The following is a 19,053-nucleotide window of genomic DNA, read 5'->3' on the forward strand; positions in this document are numbered from 1 at the left end:
AGAGTGGGATTCTCAAAGTGCGGCTCAAAAAAAGGCAAAGACAAAAAAAGAACTCCGTCCAATGCAGGCTCCCCAGATTGCCTGGGGGTCTTGCTCTATGATGATGTTTGTGTAATACCTGGTACATGAAGTGCAATGTAATTATCAGTAACAGTCCCTCAACAGGCTGCAGAAGTGTTAAAGTCTGATTGTATTTTGTCGTACGACGACGCATTGTGAGCTTAATGTAGATTGGCTATTTTCAGCATGTTGTATGATGGAGTATAAAGTAAGCATGATTCTCTGAAGTTTAATTCTCCATTAGCTTTCCCTGATTTACACTTAAGACCTATATGTGTCGTCATACAAGGAATAGTGTAAATAGCCTACAAGCTCACAATGCTTTGCATCACAATGCGTTGTGAGCTTGTAGATCTGCTTTTTTTTTTAAACTATTTTTCTTTTGGTATTTTTGAACATGTTTGAACATTTTCCCATATGACATGTCCAAACTTGCACATGGACTACTGGGATGTAAACTACAGAACCATGACACATGCCTGTTAAGGATAACTGTTGTGAGACTTCACTCACACATTAAACTGCATTTTGATTGATTGATTGAATGAATGAATACTTTATTAGCAGTTAGAAACTGTATAGTGCTCTCTATATTCACACTGTAAGAAAATAATAAATACATTACAAATGTGAATAAAGAACAACGTTATGTGATGACACTGAACAATGGGTACATTGTCTCTATAGATAAGGTCTGAGTGTCCTGGTAGAAAGGATTAACAAAGTCGAGACACAATATGAGCAGAATATTACAATTTTGCACATATCATGTAGGGCTTTCTGTAAGAGCAGTTTGGTTTGAACCGATAGTTCAGTCTTTTCACTAGAGGGAGCTATTGTTCAGTATGCATTTGTGATTATGGTATGTATTTATATGACCCTGTGCAGCATGCATCTTTATTTATTTATCTAGCATTGTATGCATACTACATACTCTACTAACCGCCGGAAGATTTCAATATAATTGTAGGCTATTCTCAAATTATTTTTACTCGGCTGTGTTGTATTTATGTGTGTGTTTTATTATTTTTATTACCCAGAGAGCGACCAACCAAGTTAATTTCGCTTTGTGCATGTGATTTAGCCTTTTGTCAACGTCAATTACAAAGAGGCCATGTTGCATAACCATCATGCATGAGGAATCCCATTGGCTGCCTAGGAAAGCACTCTTCTTGCAAATCTACTGTAGTATAAATTCCTCCTACCTAACCTGTTTTTGCAAGCAGACGTCATAAACCTGACACGGACAGGAGAACATGAAGAAGGTATGTCAAAGAAGCAAACATTATGATGCATTAATGTATTCAGTGAAATCTGTGTGAAAGATTTTCCTCATGCAAAGATCCAAACCTGTTTTAAAACAGTAAGATGTAAAATATATGTGCAGTAAAATGACTTGATAATTTTAGATTTCTTTCTTTTGCATCAAGCATGCATTACTAAGAAAGTGAAAATATCATTGTGAATGCTCTCACATAAACACACAAGTGTTCTTTTCAGTGGAAGGCTCTCTGAAGCACAGTTTATACTCTATGAACTATGTACTACAGCCTTTTGCATGCAGATCAGTTACGAATATTGTCGATTATATGCTATTTTCACTATTCTTGGTAATATGAAGTATATGGCTCTTAATTTGTTAAAAAGCGTGTGTGTGTGTGTGTGTGTTGTTTTTGTGTTTTGCTTTTGGAGCCAGGAAGACTGATTAAAAGTCAGTGCACAGCTAAAAACACAAGCCAAGCCAAAACAAACCTTGGTGTAGTCATGGACTCAGCCGGCCCTGAATGTTTACAGCCACATTGACACAATTACAAAGTCAGCCATACTACCACTTTAAGAATATATCATGGATTAAAGGACGTACAGTACTGTATGTGTCAACAGGATTTAGAAAAAACATGCATTCCATGCATTCATCTTGCATTCCATGCATTCATCTTGTCTACTGTACGGTTTCTTTACAGGTCTCTCTAAAGAAAATAGACCAGACAAATGCAGTTGATTCAGAATGTTGCTGATCTAATACCAAGAAACTGTAGCATATCACCCCAGCTCTTAGATCTCTTTACACTGCCTCCTTGTATGTCAAAGAATTGATTTCAAAATACTGCTATTGGTTTATAAAGCATTGAATGGTTCAGGATTTAAATCAATTTCTGATATTTTGTGATACCAACCAGACTAAGGTAATCTGGGACAGGTCTGCTGTATGTCTCAGCAGACCCAGTTTTTAAACTCCACATATATGGAACAAACTCCCAGAAAACTGCAGGTCTGCTGCAACTCTGTTATTTTAAACCACTGCTAAAAAACCTTTCTGTTTGCCATTTTTTTCTATTCTTTTCTTTTACATTTTTTAGGGGGTGCATTTCCCAAACTTCTTGGGAAATGCACCCCCTTCTTACCTTCTACATCCCAACCTAGTTGACACACCTCCAATGCCCGACACCTTGAAAAAGGCAATATAGTCAATTTACAGCTGCACCACCTTTAATCAAGTAAGAACATGTCAGAATATGAAATAGGCCAATTAAGCTCTCACATTCTAAAAAGTGGGGAGAATAATAATATAAAGATGAACCTGAACATTACTGTGCTTGTATTAGTGAGCCCACAATTAACTATACATACTGTGCTATAAAGCTATCATTGTTTAGATGTGTTTTTTGCAATTTTGTCTTATTCTTTACTGTAGCACTTTGAGATTTCTTTCAAATGTTAAACTGCAATATAAATAAAATGTATAATAATCATTATTAAATCATAGCAAGCAGTTATTAAAGCAAATATAACACCAGGATTTAATCTCATTGCAGCTCCTTTTTCATGACTGATAATATTAGATACCCCACTACTGGACCAGATACTTTCTCTGATTTTAACCAGTTATGCATATTGGCATTAATGACCTACATTTCAGTTAGACACTTGAGCTCAGGATTAACCATTTACCATTTATTGGCGGTGTGACTCTGCTCCTGTGATACTACAGATTATCTGCGCAAGCATGCAGGGCCGGCGTGGTGCTGTCAGACATAGGATAGGCTCCTGTCCTCTGAATTACTTTCTGTTTAAAAGAGACCGAACTGCTCTTATTTTTAAATGGGGGGGCAGGAAAGATATTGCCTAGGGCGCCAAATTGCCTAGCACCGGCCCTGCAAGCATGACACAGAATCTGAGATCACAAACCCCCCGAAGCAGAGCCTAAAATACAGTTATTACATGAACATAACATTAAACCTTTCAATGCATAGTTAAGATACCACATCACAGTACACTCCACAGATTCATCCATTAACATGGAAAACTAAATGCCACAGGGAGGAGGCCAGAGAGGTGGAGGGAGTTTGAACACTGACAGGCTGCAGAAGCATAACGTAGCTGACAATGCTGAGCATGTAGAATGTTGGTCTGCTTAAAAAGACCGCCTAAGTTGCACTGTGGGAATGAGGGTGTGTGTGAGTTAGCTTATAGCGAATGAGAATGAAGAAAGGAGAGTGAGGTTGAACGTGGAGAGACAGACTGACTTGTGGGTGTATGTATGAATTAACATGTTAGCGAATGAATGTAATTTATTTTTTAGTAATTATAACACCAGCACTACCATTACACTATTCATGTCATGCACCCGCACGCCAGGGTGTGCACTAGCCTGGTTCCAGACAAATCTGCCCTTGGCAGATTAGGTCTGGCCCCTCTCAATAGAGATTGGATTTCTCTCCCTCCGAAGTTGTGAAGGACCAATCAGGGCCCAGCATGCAAATGTGGGGCGGGTTTATCTCCAGGGGCATTTTTTTAATTTGCCCCTCGGAAATGCAGGTTCCACACAGAGATTCCAGACTAAAATCTACGACGTAATATTATACCAATTTAAATTATTCTTCTGCACTGTCATTTTACTCTTATTTTTCATTCTTATTTTTACTTCTTTGGTTTTTACTATATTCAAATGTCCTTCTATATTGTGTTTTTTGCTCTGCGTCCCTGAATAGGTGTTTCCTATTAAGACTTATTTTCCTTCTCTTCTTCCATTTACTGAATTCAAATGTCCTTTTATAATGTGCTTGTTTTATGCGCATGGAATTGGACTGTCGTTGAAATTTGCTATGCAAATAAACTCGCCTTGCCTTCAGGGAATTTTAGAGCGTCTGAATGCAGGGGAGCTGGTTGTAGGAGATGGAGGCTATGTATGGGCGTTGGAGAAGAGAGGCTATGTGAAGGCCGGTCACTGGACACCTGAGGCTGCTGTAGAGCACCCTGAAGCAGGTACTACACACACAGCTTTCCAAACATTGCTCGTATCATCTACATAACGTTGCCAGTTACAACGGGTGTGTGTGTGTGCCTTAAGATGTTAATACAAAGTCAGTTTAGGTTGAGAAAAACTGGCACCAACTTTTGTGTGCCGTGTCAGAAGCTGTCACCGCCCCTAACACACACACACACACACACACACACACACACACACACACACACACACACACACACACACACACACACACACACACACACACACACACACACACACACACACACACACACACACACACACACACACTCACTAAGTCAGTGTCATCTTTTAAGTCTCTTCTGAAAACATACTTTTATACCAAGGCCTTCTCTTAGACTCTTGTATTTATTTCCTAACCTTTTGTTTTTAATTGCCAGTTTTTGTTGTTTTACCTTGCACTGTATTTTATATAGTTATTGTAAAGCACTTTGTAACCATGTTTTGAAAAGCGCTTTATATATCAAGTTAATTATTTCAAAAAATAGCTCATCAACAAGATCACAATGTGTCACATCACGCATTGTAGAACGGATATCTTCGCTAATTTTATTTGGAATTTTTGGATTTTTTTTTTTAAACTTTGACCTAAATAAGGACACCAGGTTGTCAGTGGTTAAAGTCACACTGACACACAGTTTCACACAACCACATAAACAAAAGTTAATCATCTGTCAAACAATTTGCTATGTGTGTCAGTTAAAGGGCAACTCGGCCCTCCAACAACATGCAGGCCTACAGTATATATAATGTTGATGTCTTGAATAATGTCACAGGCCAGTCCAAGTCTGGGGAAACTGGGAAAGTTTGTTTTCTTGTGTATTATTGTTTTATAATTGTTAATTGTTTAAGTATTTATTGTGGGAGAATATGGGAGTTGTTATGCTGTCCTACACGTTTAAAAAAAATGCTTTTCTTTGGTCAACTCACCTGAACACCAACAGTTCGTCAACTGCACAGGGAGTTCCTCAGGGCTGGGGCTGACGTGCTTCAGACCTTCACCTTCTACTGCAGCGATGACAAACTGGAGATCAGTGGCAACGTCACCAATATCACTGTTAGTACTATCATAATTATAGTAAATATCACAGACACCGTAACAGTCCCTAATCCAGTGGCATCCTCCTGAACAGCCCACCTCTCTTCCTTTCTGACACAGGGAACCCAAATCAACGAGGCTGCCTGTGACATAGCGAGGGAGGTGGCCAATGAGGGTGGAGCGCTGGTGGCTGGGGGGGTGTCCCAGACGCCCTGCTACAACAGCACCCACAGTGAGACGGAGGTGAAGACAATCTTTAAGAAGCAGATGGACGCATTTGTCAAGAAGGACATCGACTTCTTAATGGTGGAGGTGAATAATAACATTGTAATATTCTGAATGGATGATTCTTAGCTCAGCAGGTTCTCTTCTGTGTCTCTCCTACACAGTCTCCCCCTCAGCTGTCCCACTGTTTCTCTTCTACACAGTCTGCCTGGTGAGACAGACAGTAGGACAGCTCAGAGGGAGAAAGTGTAGGAGAGACATGCAGTAGGAAAGCTGATAGAGACAGTGTAGGAGAGAAAGATAGTAGGAATGCTGAGAGGGAGACAGTGTACGAGAGACAGACAGTAGGACAGCGTATGCGAGACAGTGGAGTTATTGAGGCAAACGTGTGTTTTCCAGAAGAGTTGTTATAACTGAACACAGGTTTCTCCTGCAGTTCTTTTCTCACGTAGAAGAGGCCGTGTGGGCAGTGGAGGTTCTGAAAACCAGTGGTAAACCAATAGGAGCCACGCTTTGCATAGCCCCTCAGGGAGACCTTGATGGAGTCCCACCTGGAGAGTGTGCCGTCAGGCTGGTGAAGGCTGGTATGTGACCCGTGTTAGATAAGCTCAGTTCCAACAATCCTCAAGGGATTGGATCAAACTGGCTCTGTACAGAAGAACACTCGTACATAATATGAAAAATACAGACAATTCAACAAAAACATACTATAGAATAAAAACAATACAATTCTTGCAAAGCAGAAATAGTATTTATGTGCCAAGAAATTTAAATTTATAAAAACATAATGATGCCAAAGTTGCACAGGCCGATGCATGCGTTTGGAACTATTGGGAGATTTAAAAAATAATTTCACACACATTATTCAACAGTGGTATGAATCAATGTGTGTAGGTGGAGGATATTATGTGTGTCCTAATGAATGAAAGACCACTGGGTCACCAAAATCAGTAGGGGTCATCCAATGGGGACCATGAAGGTGCACAGCAAATTCCATGGGAAAGTAGCCAGTAGTTTTCAAGCTACTCTGTGTTGTTTGGAACTGAAGCGGTGGACGGACAGATGAACAGACAGACAAACTTGATGGATATCTTTAGAGCCCTGCTGCTAGGGTGGCTAAAATCATTTATTTTGTTCTCTTGCTGTTCAATTCTAGGTAGTTTTGACATGCTTCATTATCTCCAGTTAAGACCAGTTACAGTTTTGTCATGACTTTAATATAAGACTGTTACAGTCGTATACAGAGGATTACAATCATCATCAGTACAGCAGAGGATTTAACCACTTGAACCCTAGTTGACCTAAAGGCCAATTTACGCTTTGAGGGACAAGAGCCAAACGACGTGTCACACGACAAAAGTGATGTCAAAAAGAAATGTGTTGTGGAGGATATATTCCAAAATATCGTTGGACGCTAGGACCCTACAGCATTCCTATTTGAGTGGTACATCCGTATATACAAATGCTGTTATGACAACGGAGCTAAAAGAAGTGTCTCCAAAAAGACTACAAATATGAATTTTGTATGACTTTTGTTGACCGTATTCCCAATGGCTAGACCAAATATCTTCGCCGAAAATAGCCGATCTACAAGCTCACCACATCACCACGTCACGTTGCTATGCGTTGTGAGCTTGTAGATGGGCTATTTTCAGGGAGCCTGACTCAGACGTAGATTCCTCTCTTACTTTTAAAACACACACACATCGCCGTTTCCATATCAAGTGCTCACACTCTCTTGTTCTTGTTTTTGTATTGTGTGCGTGTGTGCGTATGTGCGTGTGTGTGTGTGCACTTACAGGAGCAGATATAGTTGGAATAAACTGTCACCTGGACCCTGCATCATGCCTCCTTACTGTGAAGCTGATGAAGGAGGGGTTGGAGAAGGCCGGTCTCAAAGCCCATCTTATGATCCAACCTCTGGGATTCCTCACACCTGAGTGCAACCATTCTGGATACCTCCGCCTGCCCGAGTTTCCCTTTGGTCAGTGTTAACACATGTATAGGTCATTGTACTGAACTACAGTATGTAGCTGTTGTTTTGTTATTTACATAGTGTAAATAACAGGTTTGGATTCATCTAACTATCCGGCATCGAATGCACGCAGCTTTGGAAAATGGAGGCTAACAATTAGCATAACTCATAACTAATTTCCAATCAATTACTTCAATACAACCAAAATATCAATTTGCCTGTCCGTAAACATTTACATAAAAAGTAAACTTACATATGTGCATCTACGCACAACAAGCAGGACTGTGGGAATTGGGGAAAGGTGGGTAGAGCTGTAGAAGAGGTTGAAAAGTCCTTGTAAAGTGGTAAAAGTCTGTGGAGACTGTGTGGAGAATGTCTGATAAGTGCAAACTGACTGGAGAACATGGACTAACTAATCAAATACCAGGTGTGGGGAATTTGGCAGAGGTGGTGAATTCACCAAATCAGGCCTAGGCTGGGGTTGCCACGGCGACCAATTGGCTCCTTAATAGGCCCCTGCCAGTCATCACAGAGCAAAACATATACATTTATAAAGCAAAATTAAACGTGGTGTAGTGATTTGCAGTTTTTTTCTTCTTTTAAAAAAAAATGGCTTTGTAGAAATATTCCGATCATTACTATAGAGTGTGTGTCCAGTTACAGGGCTCTCCCCTTCTCTCCAGCTCTTTAGTAAACAGAATATACATTTTCGGGTCTGGATACCAATTTCATCCAATGAGGAAAGGCAACTCAGGTGAAATCGGTGATGAAACAAAAAAGTGAGCAGACAAATTTGGAATTGGAACACTGTGTAATTGAAGCTGACAAATGATCTTTGTGGAGTTCTCTCTCTGGAATGATGGGATAACATTTTTATTTTGACCTAAACATTTATTTTCTGTTTATTGAAGAGGTGGAGAGATAGGGAAATCCCTGTTACTGAGCAAATACTCTATAGCTATGATTGCTATTGGAATGTAATAATAAAAGTTAATAATATCATTAACCTTTTAGCAAAGAAATCAAATTTAAATATTTTAACAAACAAACACACACACACCTTTAAATTAAGCCTGTCAATGTTAACATAATAATGAATGCTACCATTATGATATGCAATCTGTGATAGCAGCATGTATTGTATAGTAATTGCAATTAACTAACTGAAGCATGAATAACAACAGGTGTTCTTGTTCTTACAGCAATGGAGCCCAGGGGGTTGACCCGCTGGGACATTCAAAAGTATGCCAGGGAGGCTTATGATGCTGGCATCCGCTACATCGGTGGCTGTTGTGGATTTGAGCCTTATCACATCAGGGCCATAGCAGAGGAGCTGACCTCAGAGAGAGGCTTCCTCCCACCGGCCTCAGAGAAGCATGGAGTTTGGGGTGCTGCCCTGAAGATGCACACCAAGCCGTGGATCAGAGCCAAGTAAGAGATACTGCTACTTTCAACCTGGTATCCCTATTTTGGGAATGTAATTATTGGATAAAATAGAGCTTGTACATCAGCCAAAATAGCTGATCTACAAGATCACAAACAATGCGTCCCGATGCCACACATTGTGAACTTGTCGATAGGCCACCGTGCGATAGACCGTGTGTAGATCACCGTGCAACACCATCGTACGAAGTATAAAGTAGGGCTTAAAGAGCCATCATACCAAGCACGATACGACGATAACTGTCTATGAAGATATAATTTTATAAATCCTTTATAAAAACTCAATTGGATGGCAAAGTCCAACACTATAACAAATCGAAAACGGTTTAATTATAGTTATCGTTATACCGTAGTTATAGTGCTTGGCGTGAATGGACCTTAAGAGTTGACTTGCGTCAACTGCGTGGATGAATTAGTTGAAATAGTTCATACAGCGGAAGACACACTCGAATACAGAGCACATTTAATTCAAACATAAATTGGAGCTTAAGCCTGTTTTATCTCACATGCACATGCATTACTTTTTGTTTTTTTTATCCATGTGGCACATTTCCCAAGTAAGACTCACTGCACAATAAAGCTCAGAGGTCTGATCAGGTCTGATTGACTAATTAATCACATCTTCTTAAAGGTGTAGTGAAATGAAAAATATGTTTTTCACACTTTTAGAGCATATCCGTGGTCATCATATGGGCATACCTAACAATAGATGGCAAAAAAAATGAAAAAAAAACATTTTTGTGTAATTTTACATCTAAAGTCCCTAAAAAGCCAATCTTAATTACTTCCTGTAAACGAAAACGTGCTGCGTGATGACATAACTCGACCTTCGTGAATATAAATGAATCTTGATTACATGCACCTGTTTGATTCCCATAGCTGCACGTTCTTCAAACACAGCTGATTTTAATTACAGAGATACTCCGTTTTGAATGTCATTGAAGATGAGTGTATTACTCATTTTAAACTTCATCTGCACACTAAAATATGTATCTGAAAACATTATAGGTTAGAAATAAGCCAGGTAGTAGCAAACGTGCTTCACTGGCCGTCTCTCTCTCACTTGTAAACAAACACTAGCCGTGTGCCAGCACGGCTGAAGTGATTGAGATCCAACGTCCCATAGCCTGAAGGGATGGGACCTTCTGATTGGTTTAGAGTCGTTGAGCCGACGTTTCGGGCTGAACCTTCAAAATAAAATGCCCGAAAATGTCACTTCAGTGCGTCTTTAACAATCTTCAATGCTCTCCACTGTGGCAGCTGACAACAACCCACGCCCCACTGCCACAGTTCGGTTATCACAGCACCACATGCAAAAACATGTATGGCGACAATATGAAAACAAGTATGAACCTCTTGGCAGTAAAAGAAATCAGAAGCTGGTTTCTGATAACCATCAATTAACCATCTCCTGACGCTGGTGTGATTTGAAGATTAACGCCTCACAATACCTCCTCTGTTTCAGAGGTCATCGTGAATACTGGGAAAACCTTCTGCCAGCCTCTGGACGCCCCAAATGCCCTTCCGTGACCACCCCAGAAGACCAGCAGTAAACACCATGGGTCATCACAGAAATAACTGACACCAAACACACAATATTCTCCTGTATAACATTACATACTGTGCAGAGAGTGGGATTTCTAAAGCGTGCAGCCCATAAAAAACATTTTATGCGGCCTGCATTAAGTCTAAATGAAAATAAATATTATCTTAGAAAGAAATATATTAGAAATGACTTAGAGACATTAGTTTGTCAAGTTATTATTATTATCATTATTAATGTGATGCATTTTGTTCTTGTGTGGACCTCCATCCAATGCAAATTCCCCAAATTGCCTCAGCCCCCAAAACGTTAACAAGCCTAGCCTATAATGATGAAACGCAATGCAATTAACAGTAACAGTCCCTCAATTGAAAAGGCTGATATACTCGTTGTTGTATAGTCTACGACACATGTGAGCTTGTAGATTGCCCTCCAGCGTGCGACAATGTCGTGCGACAAAGTAGAAACTGTGCAAAACTGTAGATATTATCCAAACTAAGGTTCTACTGAGATTTGAACTCGGATCGCAGGATTCAGAGTCCTGAGTGCTAACCATTACACCATAGAACCATGTGTCTACACAAGGGGGTGTGGTCTCGTCTCCTGGACCACTTTGATGAAATCTTTTCATAAGTTGACAAAGCGGTGACAAAACAACATGAATTTATTTTCATGCAAATAGTAGAAAGCGTGCGCCACACTCCCAGAATAGAATGGAGCAAAAGTTGCATGGGACCTTTTCGTGCATTAGCAGCACAAAAAAACAAGCAATCTACAACATGGCCGATACTTCCAACTGACACTAGTCTCACAACTCAATGCAGGTCTGAAGGGAATCATGCTGACTGGATATGTGGTATTTCATCAAAGTCAAGCGGTACAGGCTTCTTCACCTCTAAGAACGTACATGTTGCTCAAGTTAAGGTCCCGCCGAGACTTCAACTCGGATATCTGGATTCAAAGTCCAAAGTGCTAACCATTGCACCACGGCACCCCATGTACCCATATGGGTGTGGTTTCTTTTTCGGACAACTCTGGTGAAAGCCTGTCAAGGTGAAGTGGCCAGAATTGGTCAAAACCAAATAAATGTACAAACAATGTATGTACTGCTATGTAATAAGCATTTCACACAGTTTCCCTGAAAAGAATGGGGCTATTGCATTTTTTTCTTAATTGTCAGCAATACATTTGAATAAATCCATCACATGCCAGTCACGTTACAAACTGTCGTCTCGCTCGAAAGGGATGACATGTCGCTTATAACAACGTTGTTAATCAATGGCAATCTGCACAAGCCTGGGCCCAGCAACTTTCCATACGTGCAAAACTGTAGATATTATCCAAACTAAGGTTCTACCGAGATTTGAACTCGGATCGCAGGATTCAGAGTCCTGAGTGCTAACCATTACACCATAGAACCCTGTCTCTACACAAGTGGGTGTGGTCTCGTCTCCGGGACAACTTTGATGAAATCTTTTCATAAGTTGACAAAGCGGTGACAAAAAACATGCACAAGCCTGTGTAAGCAACCCCGGCTAATAAGGATGGATCTCAAACTGATGATTATGAAAGTTTATTCCAAAAAACACCGTAAGAACTGTAGGTGGGAAAGCACAGAAAAATAGTACAAACATCAATATGACTAGTGACAAACACATCATAAACCATACTGAAATAAAGCTAAATGCTCTATAAAACAATGAAGTGACACAGATGAATCAATAAACATTTGACAATATGTCCTGTGTTACAATTACTTCAGCAAGAATTGTTTTTAAACCAAAATGACAATCTCTCTTTAGAGTGCAAAACATATGAAATAGAAAATATTGCAATTATCTTAATCACAAAGAAAATAGCTTTCATCTTATTAAACCACAACAATGAAATGTAAGTCATTATAATGTATCTCCTTTTACCAAACATGAAATGTACCCTTTTAGTCCACGCACTGTTATTATGAATTACTGATTTAAACCCATATTTATTTATATAATTAATTATATATTGACGTTACTGAGGCTTCTCAAAGGGTCGAAAATAGATCAGTAGAATGACGTGCAAAATAGTCTATAAACTTGTTGACTGAATCCACAAAGGACAGAAAGTAACAAGACATGCAAACAACACAATGCAGCAACAATAAACTATACCTTGTTCCCTTAGCCAGGTGCTTAATCAAAATAAACCTTTCGGTTGGAACATAGACATGCTCCTCTGACGTTGTTTTCATTCATACTGACGTCTTTGCAAAGACGCGCAAAAAGTACACAGTGCAGTGACATCCTTCCTGTTTCAGGCAATTTCAAAATAAAAGCCTTTACTATAACAGACTAATAAAAACAAACTCAAATACAATTCTTTCAAGCAAAACTATATAAAGGTGTCAGTTGAGACATAAACAATAAAACATTATATATCCAATGTAAACAATTAAAGGACCCAAATAAAGTGATAAACTATAAAACTTGGCAAAAGTCGACAGTAATGTATCCTTGAAAGTCCAAAGGTTTGGCAAGTTTAGGGTGACAATAGCGCCGCCTGCTGGCCAGGAGGTGCATCTGGTGGGCTTTTCTTATAGAAAATAACGGTACATTTTTAAGACCACTTTTTATGCAATGCAGTGCTTAAGTGGTTCGTTACAGCCTGGGCCCAGCAACTCTCCATATGTGCGGGACTGTAGATACTACCCAAACTAAGGTTCTACCGAGATTTGAACTCGGATCGCAGGATTCAGAGTCCTGAGTGCTAACCATTACACCATAGAACCCTGTGTCTACACAAGTGGGTGTGGTCTCGTCTCCTGGACCACTTTGATGAAATCTTTTCATAAGTTGACAGAGCGGTGACAAAAAAACATGAATTTATTTTCATGCAAATAATAGAAAGCGTGCGCCACACTCCCAGAATAGAATGGAGCAAAAGTTGCATGGGACCTTTTCATGCATTAGCAGCACAAAAAAACAAGCAATCTACAACATGGCCGATACGTTCAACTGACACTAGTCTCACAACTCAATGCAGGTCTGAAGGGAATCATGCTGACTGGATATGTGGTATTTCATCAAAGTCAAGCGGTACAGCCTTCTTCACCTCTAAGAACGTACATATTGCTCAAGCTAAGGTCCCGCCGAGACTTGAACTCGGATCTCTGGATTCAAAGTCCAAAGTGCTAACCATTGCACCACGGCACCTCATGTACCCATATGGGTGTGGTTTCTTTTTCGGGACAACTCTGGTCAAAGCCTGTCAAGGTGAAGTGGCCAGAATTGGTCAAAACCAAATAAATGTACAAACAAAGTATGTACTGCTATGTAATAAGCATTTCACACAGTTTCCCTGAAAATAATGGGGCTATTGCATTTTTTCTTAATTATCAGCAATACATTTGAATAAATCCATCACATGCCAGTCACGTTACAAACTGTCGTCTCGCTCGAAAGGGATGACATGTCGCTTATAACAACGTTGTTAATCAATGGCAATCTGCACAAGCCTGGGCCCAGCAACTTTCCATACGTGCGAAACTGTAGATATTATCCAAACTAAGGTTCTACCGAGATTTGAACTCGGATCGCAGGATTCAGAGTCCTGAGTGCTAACCATTACACCATAGAACCCTGTCTCTACACAAGTGGGTGTGGTCTGGTCTCCCGGACAACTTTGATGAAATCTTTTCATAAGTTGACAAAGCGGTGACAAAAAAAACATGCACAAGTCTGGGCCCAGCAACTCACCATATGTGCGGGACTGTAGATACTACCCAAACTAAGGTTCTACCGAGATTTGAACTCGGATCGCAGGATTCAGAGTCCTGAGTGCTAACCATTACACCATAGAACCCTGTGTCTACACAAGTGGGTGTGGTCTCGTCTCCTGGACCACTTTGATGAAATCTTTTCATAAGTTGACAGAGCGGTGACAAAAAAACATGAATTTATTTTCATGCAAATAATAGAAAGCGTGCGCCACACTCCCAGAATAGAATGGAGCAAAAGTTGCATGGGACCTTTTCATGCATTAGCAGCACAAAAAAACAAGCAATCTACAACATGGCCGATACGTTCAACTGACACTAGTCTCACAACTCAATGCAGGTCTGAAGGGAATCATGCTGACTGGATATGTGGTATTTCATCAAAGTCAAGCGGTACAGCCTTCTTCACCTCTAAGAACGTACATATTGCTCAAGCTAAGGTCCCGCCGAGACTTGAACTCGGATCTCTGGATTCAAAGTCCAAAGTGCTAACCATTGCACCACGGCACCTCATGTACCCATATGGGTGTGGTTTCTTTTTCGGGACAACTCTGGTCAAAGCCTGTCAAGGTGAAGTGGCCAGAATTGGTCAAAACCAAATAAATGTACAAACAAAGTATGTACTGCTATGTAATAAGCATTTCACACAGTTTCCCTGAAAATAATGGGGCTATTGCATTTTTTCTTAATTATCAACAATACATTTGAATAAATCCATCACATGCCAGTCACGTTACAAACTGTCGTCTCGCTCGAAAGGGATGACATGTCGCTTACAACAACGTTGTTAATCAATGGCAATCTGCACAAGCCTGGGCCCAGCAACTTTCCATACGTGCGAAACTGTAGATATTATCCAAACTAAGGTTCTACCGAGATTTGAACTCGGATCGCAGGATTCAGAGTCCTGAGTGCTAACCATTACACCATAGAACCCTGTCTGTACACAAGTGGGTGTGGTCTCCCGGTCTCCTGGTCTCCCGGACAACTTTGATGAAATCTTTTCATAAGTTGACAAAGCGGTGACAAAAAAAACATGCACAAGCCTGGGCCCAGCAACTCTCCATATGTGCGGGACTGTAGATACTACCCAAACTAAGGTTCTACCGAGATTTGAACTCGGATCGCAGGATTCAGAGTCCTGAGTGCTAACCATTACACCATAGAACCCTGTGTCTACACAAGTGGGTGTGGTCTCGTCTCCTGGACCACTTTGATGAAATCTTTTCATAAGTTGACAGAGCGGTGACAAAAAAACATGAATTTATTTTCATGCAAATAATAGAAAGCGTGCGCCACACTCCCAGAATAGAATGGAGCAAAAGTTGCATGGGACCTTTTCATGCATTAGCAGCACAAAAAAACAAGCAATCTACAACATGGCCGATACGTTCAACTGACACTAGTCTCACAACTCAATGCAGGTCTGAAGGGAATCATGCTGACTGGATATGTGGTATTTCATCAAAGTCAAGCGGTACAGCCTTCTTCACCTCTAAGAACGTACATATTTCTCAAGTCAAGGTCCCGCCGAGACTTGAACTCGGATCTCTGGATTCAAAGTCCAAAGTGCTAACCAGTGCACCACGGCACCCCATGTACCCATATGGGTGTGGTTTCTTTTTCTGGACAACTCTGGTCAAAGCCTGTCAAGGTGAAGTGGCCAGAATTGGTCAAAACCAAATAAATGTACAAACAAAGTATGTACTGCTATGTAATAAGCATTTCACACAGTTTCCCTGAAAATAATGGGGCTATTGCATTTTTTCTTAATTATCAGCAATACATTTGAATAAATCCATCACATGCCAGTCACGTTACAAACTGTCGTCTCGCTCGAAAGGGATGACATGTCGCTTATAACAACGTTGTTAATCAATGGCAATCTGCACAAGCCTGGGCCCAGCAACTTTCCATACGTGCGAAACTGTAGATATTATCCAAACTAAGGTTCTACCGAGATTTGAACTCGGATCGCAGGATTCAGAGTCCTGAGTGCTAACCATTACACCATAGAACCCTGTCTCTACACAAGTGGGTGTGGTCTCGTCTCCCGGACAACTTTGATGAAATGTTTTCATAAGTTGACAAAGCGGTGACAAAAAAAACATGCACAAGCCTGGGCCCAGCAACTCTCCATATGTGCGGGACTGTAGATACTACCCAAACTAAGGTTCTACCGAGATTTGAACTCGGATCGCAGGATTCAGAGTCCTGAGTGCTAACCATTACACCATAGAACCCTGTGTCTACACAAGTGGGTGTGGTCTGGTCTCCTGGACCACTTTGATGAAATCTTTTCATAAGTTGACAGAGCGGTGACAAAAAAACATGAATTTATTTTCATGCAAATAATAGAAAGCGTGCGCCACACTCCCAGAATAGAATGGAGCAAAAGTTGCATGGGACCTTTTCATGCATTAGCAGCACAAAAAAACAAGCAATCTACAACATGGCCGATACGTTCAACTGACACTAGTCTCACAACTCAATGCAGGTCTGAAGGGAATCATGCTGACTGGATATGTGGTATTTCATCAAAGTCAAGCGGTACAGCCTTCTTCACCTCTAAGAACGTACATATTGCTCAAGCTAAGGTCCCGCTGAGACTTGAACTCGGATCTCTGGATTCAAAGTCCAAAGTGCTAACCATTGCACCACGGCACCCCATGTACCCATATGGGTGTGGTTTCTTTTTCGGGACAACTCTGGTCAAAGCCTGTCAAGGTGAAGTGGCCAGAATTGGTCAAAACCAAATAAATGTACAAACAAAGTATGTACTGCTATGTAATAAGCATTTCACACAGTTTCCCTGAAAATAATGGGGCTATTGCATTTTTTCTTAATTATCAGCAATACATTTGAATAAATCCATCACATGCCAGTCACGTTACAAACTGTCGTCTCGCTCGAAAGGGATGACATGTCGCTTATAACAACGTTGTTAATCAATGGCAATCTGCACAAGCCTGGGCCCAGCAACTTTCCATACGTGCGAAACTGTAGATATTATCCAAACTAAGGTTCTTCCGAGATTTGAACTCGGATCGCAGGATTCAGAGTCCTGAGTGCTAACCATTACACCATAGAACCCTGTCTCTACACAAGTGGGTGTGGTCTGGTCTCCCGGACAACTTTGATGAAATCTTTTCATAAGTTGACAAAGCGGTGACAAAAAAAACATGCACAAGTCTGGGCCCAGCAACTCACCATATGTGCGGGACTGTAGATACTACCCAAACTAAGGTTCTACCGAGATTTGAACTCGGATCGCAGGATTCAGAGTCCTGAGTGCTAACCATTACACCATAGAACCCTGTGTCTACACAAGTGGGTGTGGTCTCGTCTCCTGGACCACTTTGATGAAATCTTTTCATAAGTTGACAGAGCGGTGACAAAAAAACATGAATTTATTTTCATGCAAATAATAGAAAGCGTGCGCCACACTCCCAGAATAGAATGGAGCAAAAGTTGCATGGGACCTTTTCATGCATTAGCAGCACAAAAAAACAAGCAATCTACAACATGGCCGATACGTTCAACTGACACTAGTCTCACAACTCAATGCAGGTCTGAAGGGAATCATGCTGACTGGATATGTGGTATTTCATCAAAGTCAAGCGGTACAGCCTTCTTCACCTCTAAGAACGTACATATTGCTCAAGCTAAGGTCCCGCCGAGACTTGAACTCGGATCTCTGGATTCAAAGTCCAAAGTGCTAACCATTGCACCACGGCACCTCATGTACCCATATGGGTGTGGTTTCTTTTTCGGGACAACTCTGGTCAAAGCCTGTCAAGGTGAAGTGGCCAGAATTGGTCAAAACCAAATAAATGTACAAACAAAGTATGTACTGCTATGTAATAAGCATTTCACACAGTTTCCCTGAAAATAATGGGGCTATTGCATTTTTTCTTAATTATCAACAATACATTTGAATAAATCCATCACATGCCAGTCACGTTACAAACTGTCGTCTCGCTCGAAAGGGATGACATGTCGCTTACAACAACGTTGTTAATCAATGGCAATCTGCACAAGCCTGGGCCCAGCAACTTTCCATACGTGCGAAACTGTAGATATTATCCAAACTAAGGTTCTACCGAGATTTGAACTCGGATCGCAGGATTCAGAGTCCTGAGTGCTAACCATTACACCATAGAACCCTGTCTGTACACAAGTGGGTGTGGTCTCCCGGTCTCCTGGTCTCCCGGACAACTTTGATGAAATCTTTTCATAAGTTGACAAAGCGGTGACAAAAAAAACATGCACAAGCCTGGGCCCAGCAACTCTCCATATGTGCGGGACTGTAGATACTACCCAAACTAAGGTTCTACCGAGATTTGAACTCGGATCGCAGGATTCAGAGTCCTGAGTGCTAACCATTACACCATAGAACCCTGTGTCTACACAAGTGGGTGTGGTCTCGTCTCCTGGACCACTTTGATGAAATCTTTTCATAAGTTGACAGAGCGGTGACAAAAAAACATGAATTTATTTTCATGCAAATAATAGAAAGCGTGCGCCACACTCCCAGAATAGAATGGAGCAAAAGTTGCATGGGACCTTTTCATGCATTAGCAGCACAAAAAAACAAGCAATCTACAACATGGCCGATACGTTCAACTGACACTAGTCTCACAACTCAATGCAGGTCTGAAGGGAATCATGCTGACTGGATATGTGGTATTTCATCAAAGTCAAGCGGTACAGCCTTCTTCAC

At 40.9% G+C, this 19,053-nt stretch overlaps 1 protein-coding gene across 1 annotated transcript; it reads left to right on the forward strand.

Annotated features, from left to right (window-relative positions):
• Positions 1–1,310: 1,310 nt before the first annotated feature.
• LOC311043601 (betaine--homocysteine S-methyltransferase 1-like) lies at positions 1,311–10,836 on the forward strand. The gene is made up of 8 exons (XM_084054903.1): positions 1,311–1,325; positions 4,194–4,326; positions 5,293–5,405; positions 5,508–5,699; positions 6,049–6,196; positions 7,414–7,596; positions 8,790–9,018; positions 10,496–10,836. The coding sequence occupies exons 1-8, from the start codon at positions 1,317–1,319 to the stop codon at positions 10,581–10,583; spliced, it is 1,095 nt and encodes a 364-aa protein (XP_083911029.1). The 5' UTR covers positions 1,311–1,316; the 3' UTR covers positions 10,584–10,836.
• Positions 10,837–19,053: the final 8,217 nt, after the last annotated feature.

The sequence above is a fragment of the Gymnoscopelus microlampas genome, assembly GCF_963454915.1.
Source record: "Gymnoscopelus microlampas genome assembly, chromosome: 4".
NCBI classification, from domain to species: domain Eukaryota; kingdom Metazoa; phylum Chordata; class Actinopteri; order Myctophiformes; family Myctophidae; genus Gymnoscopelus; species Gymnoscopelus microlampas.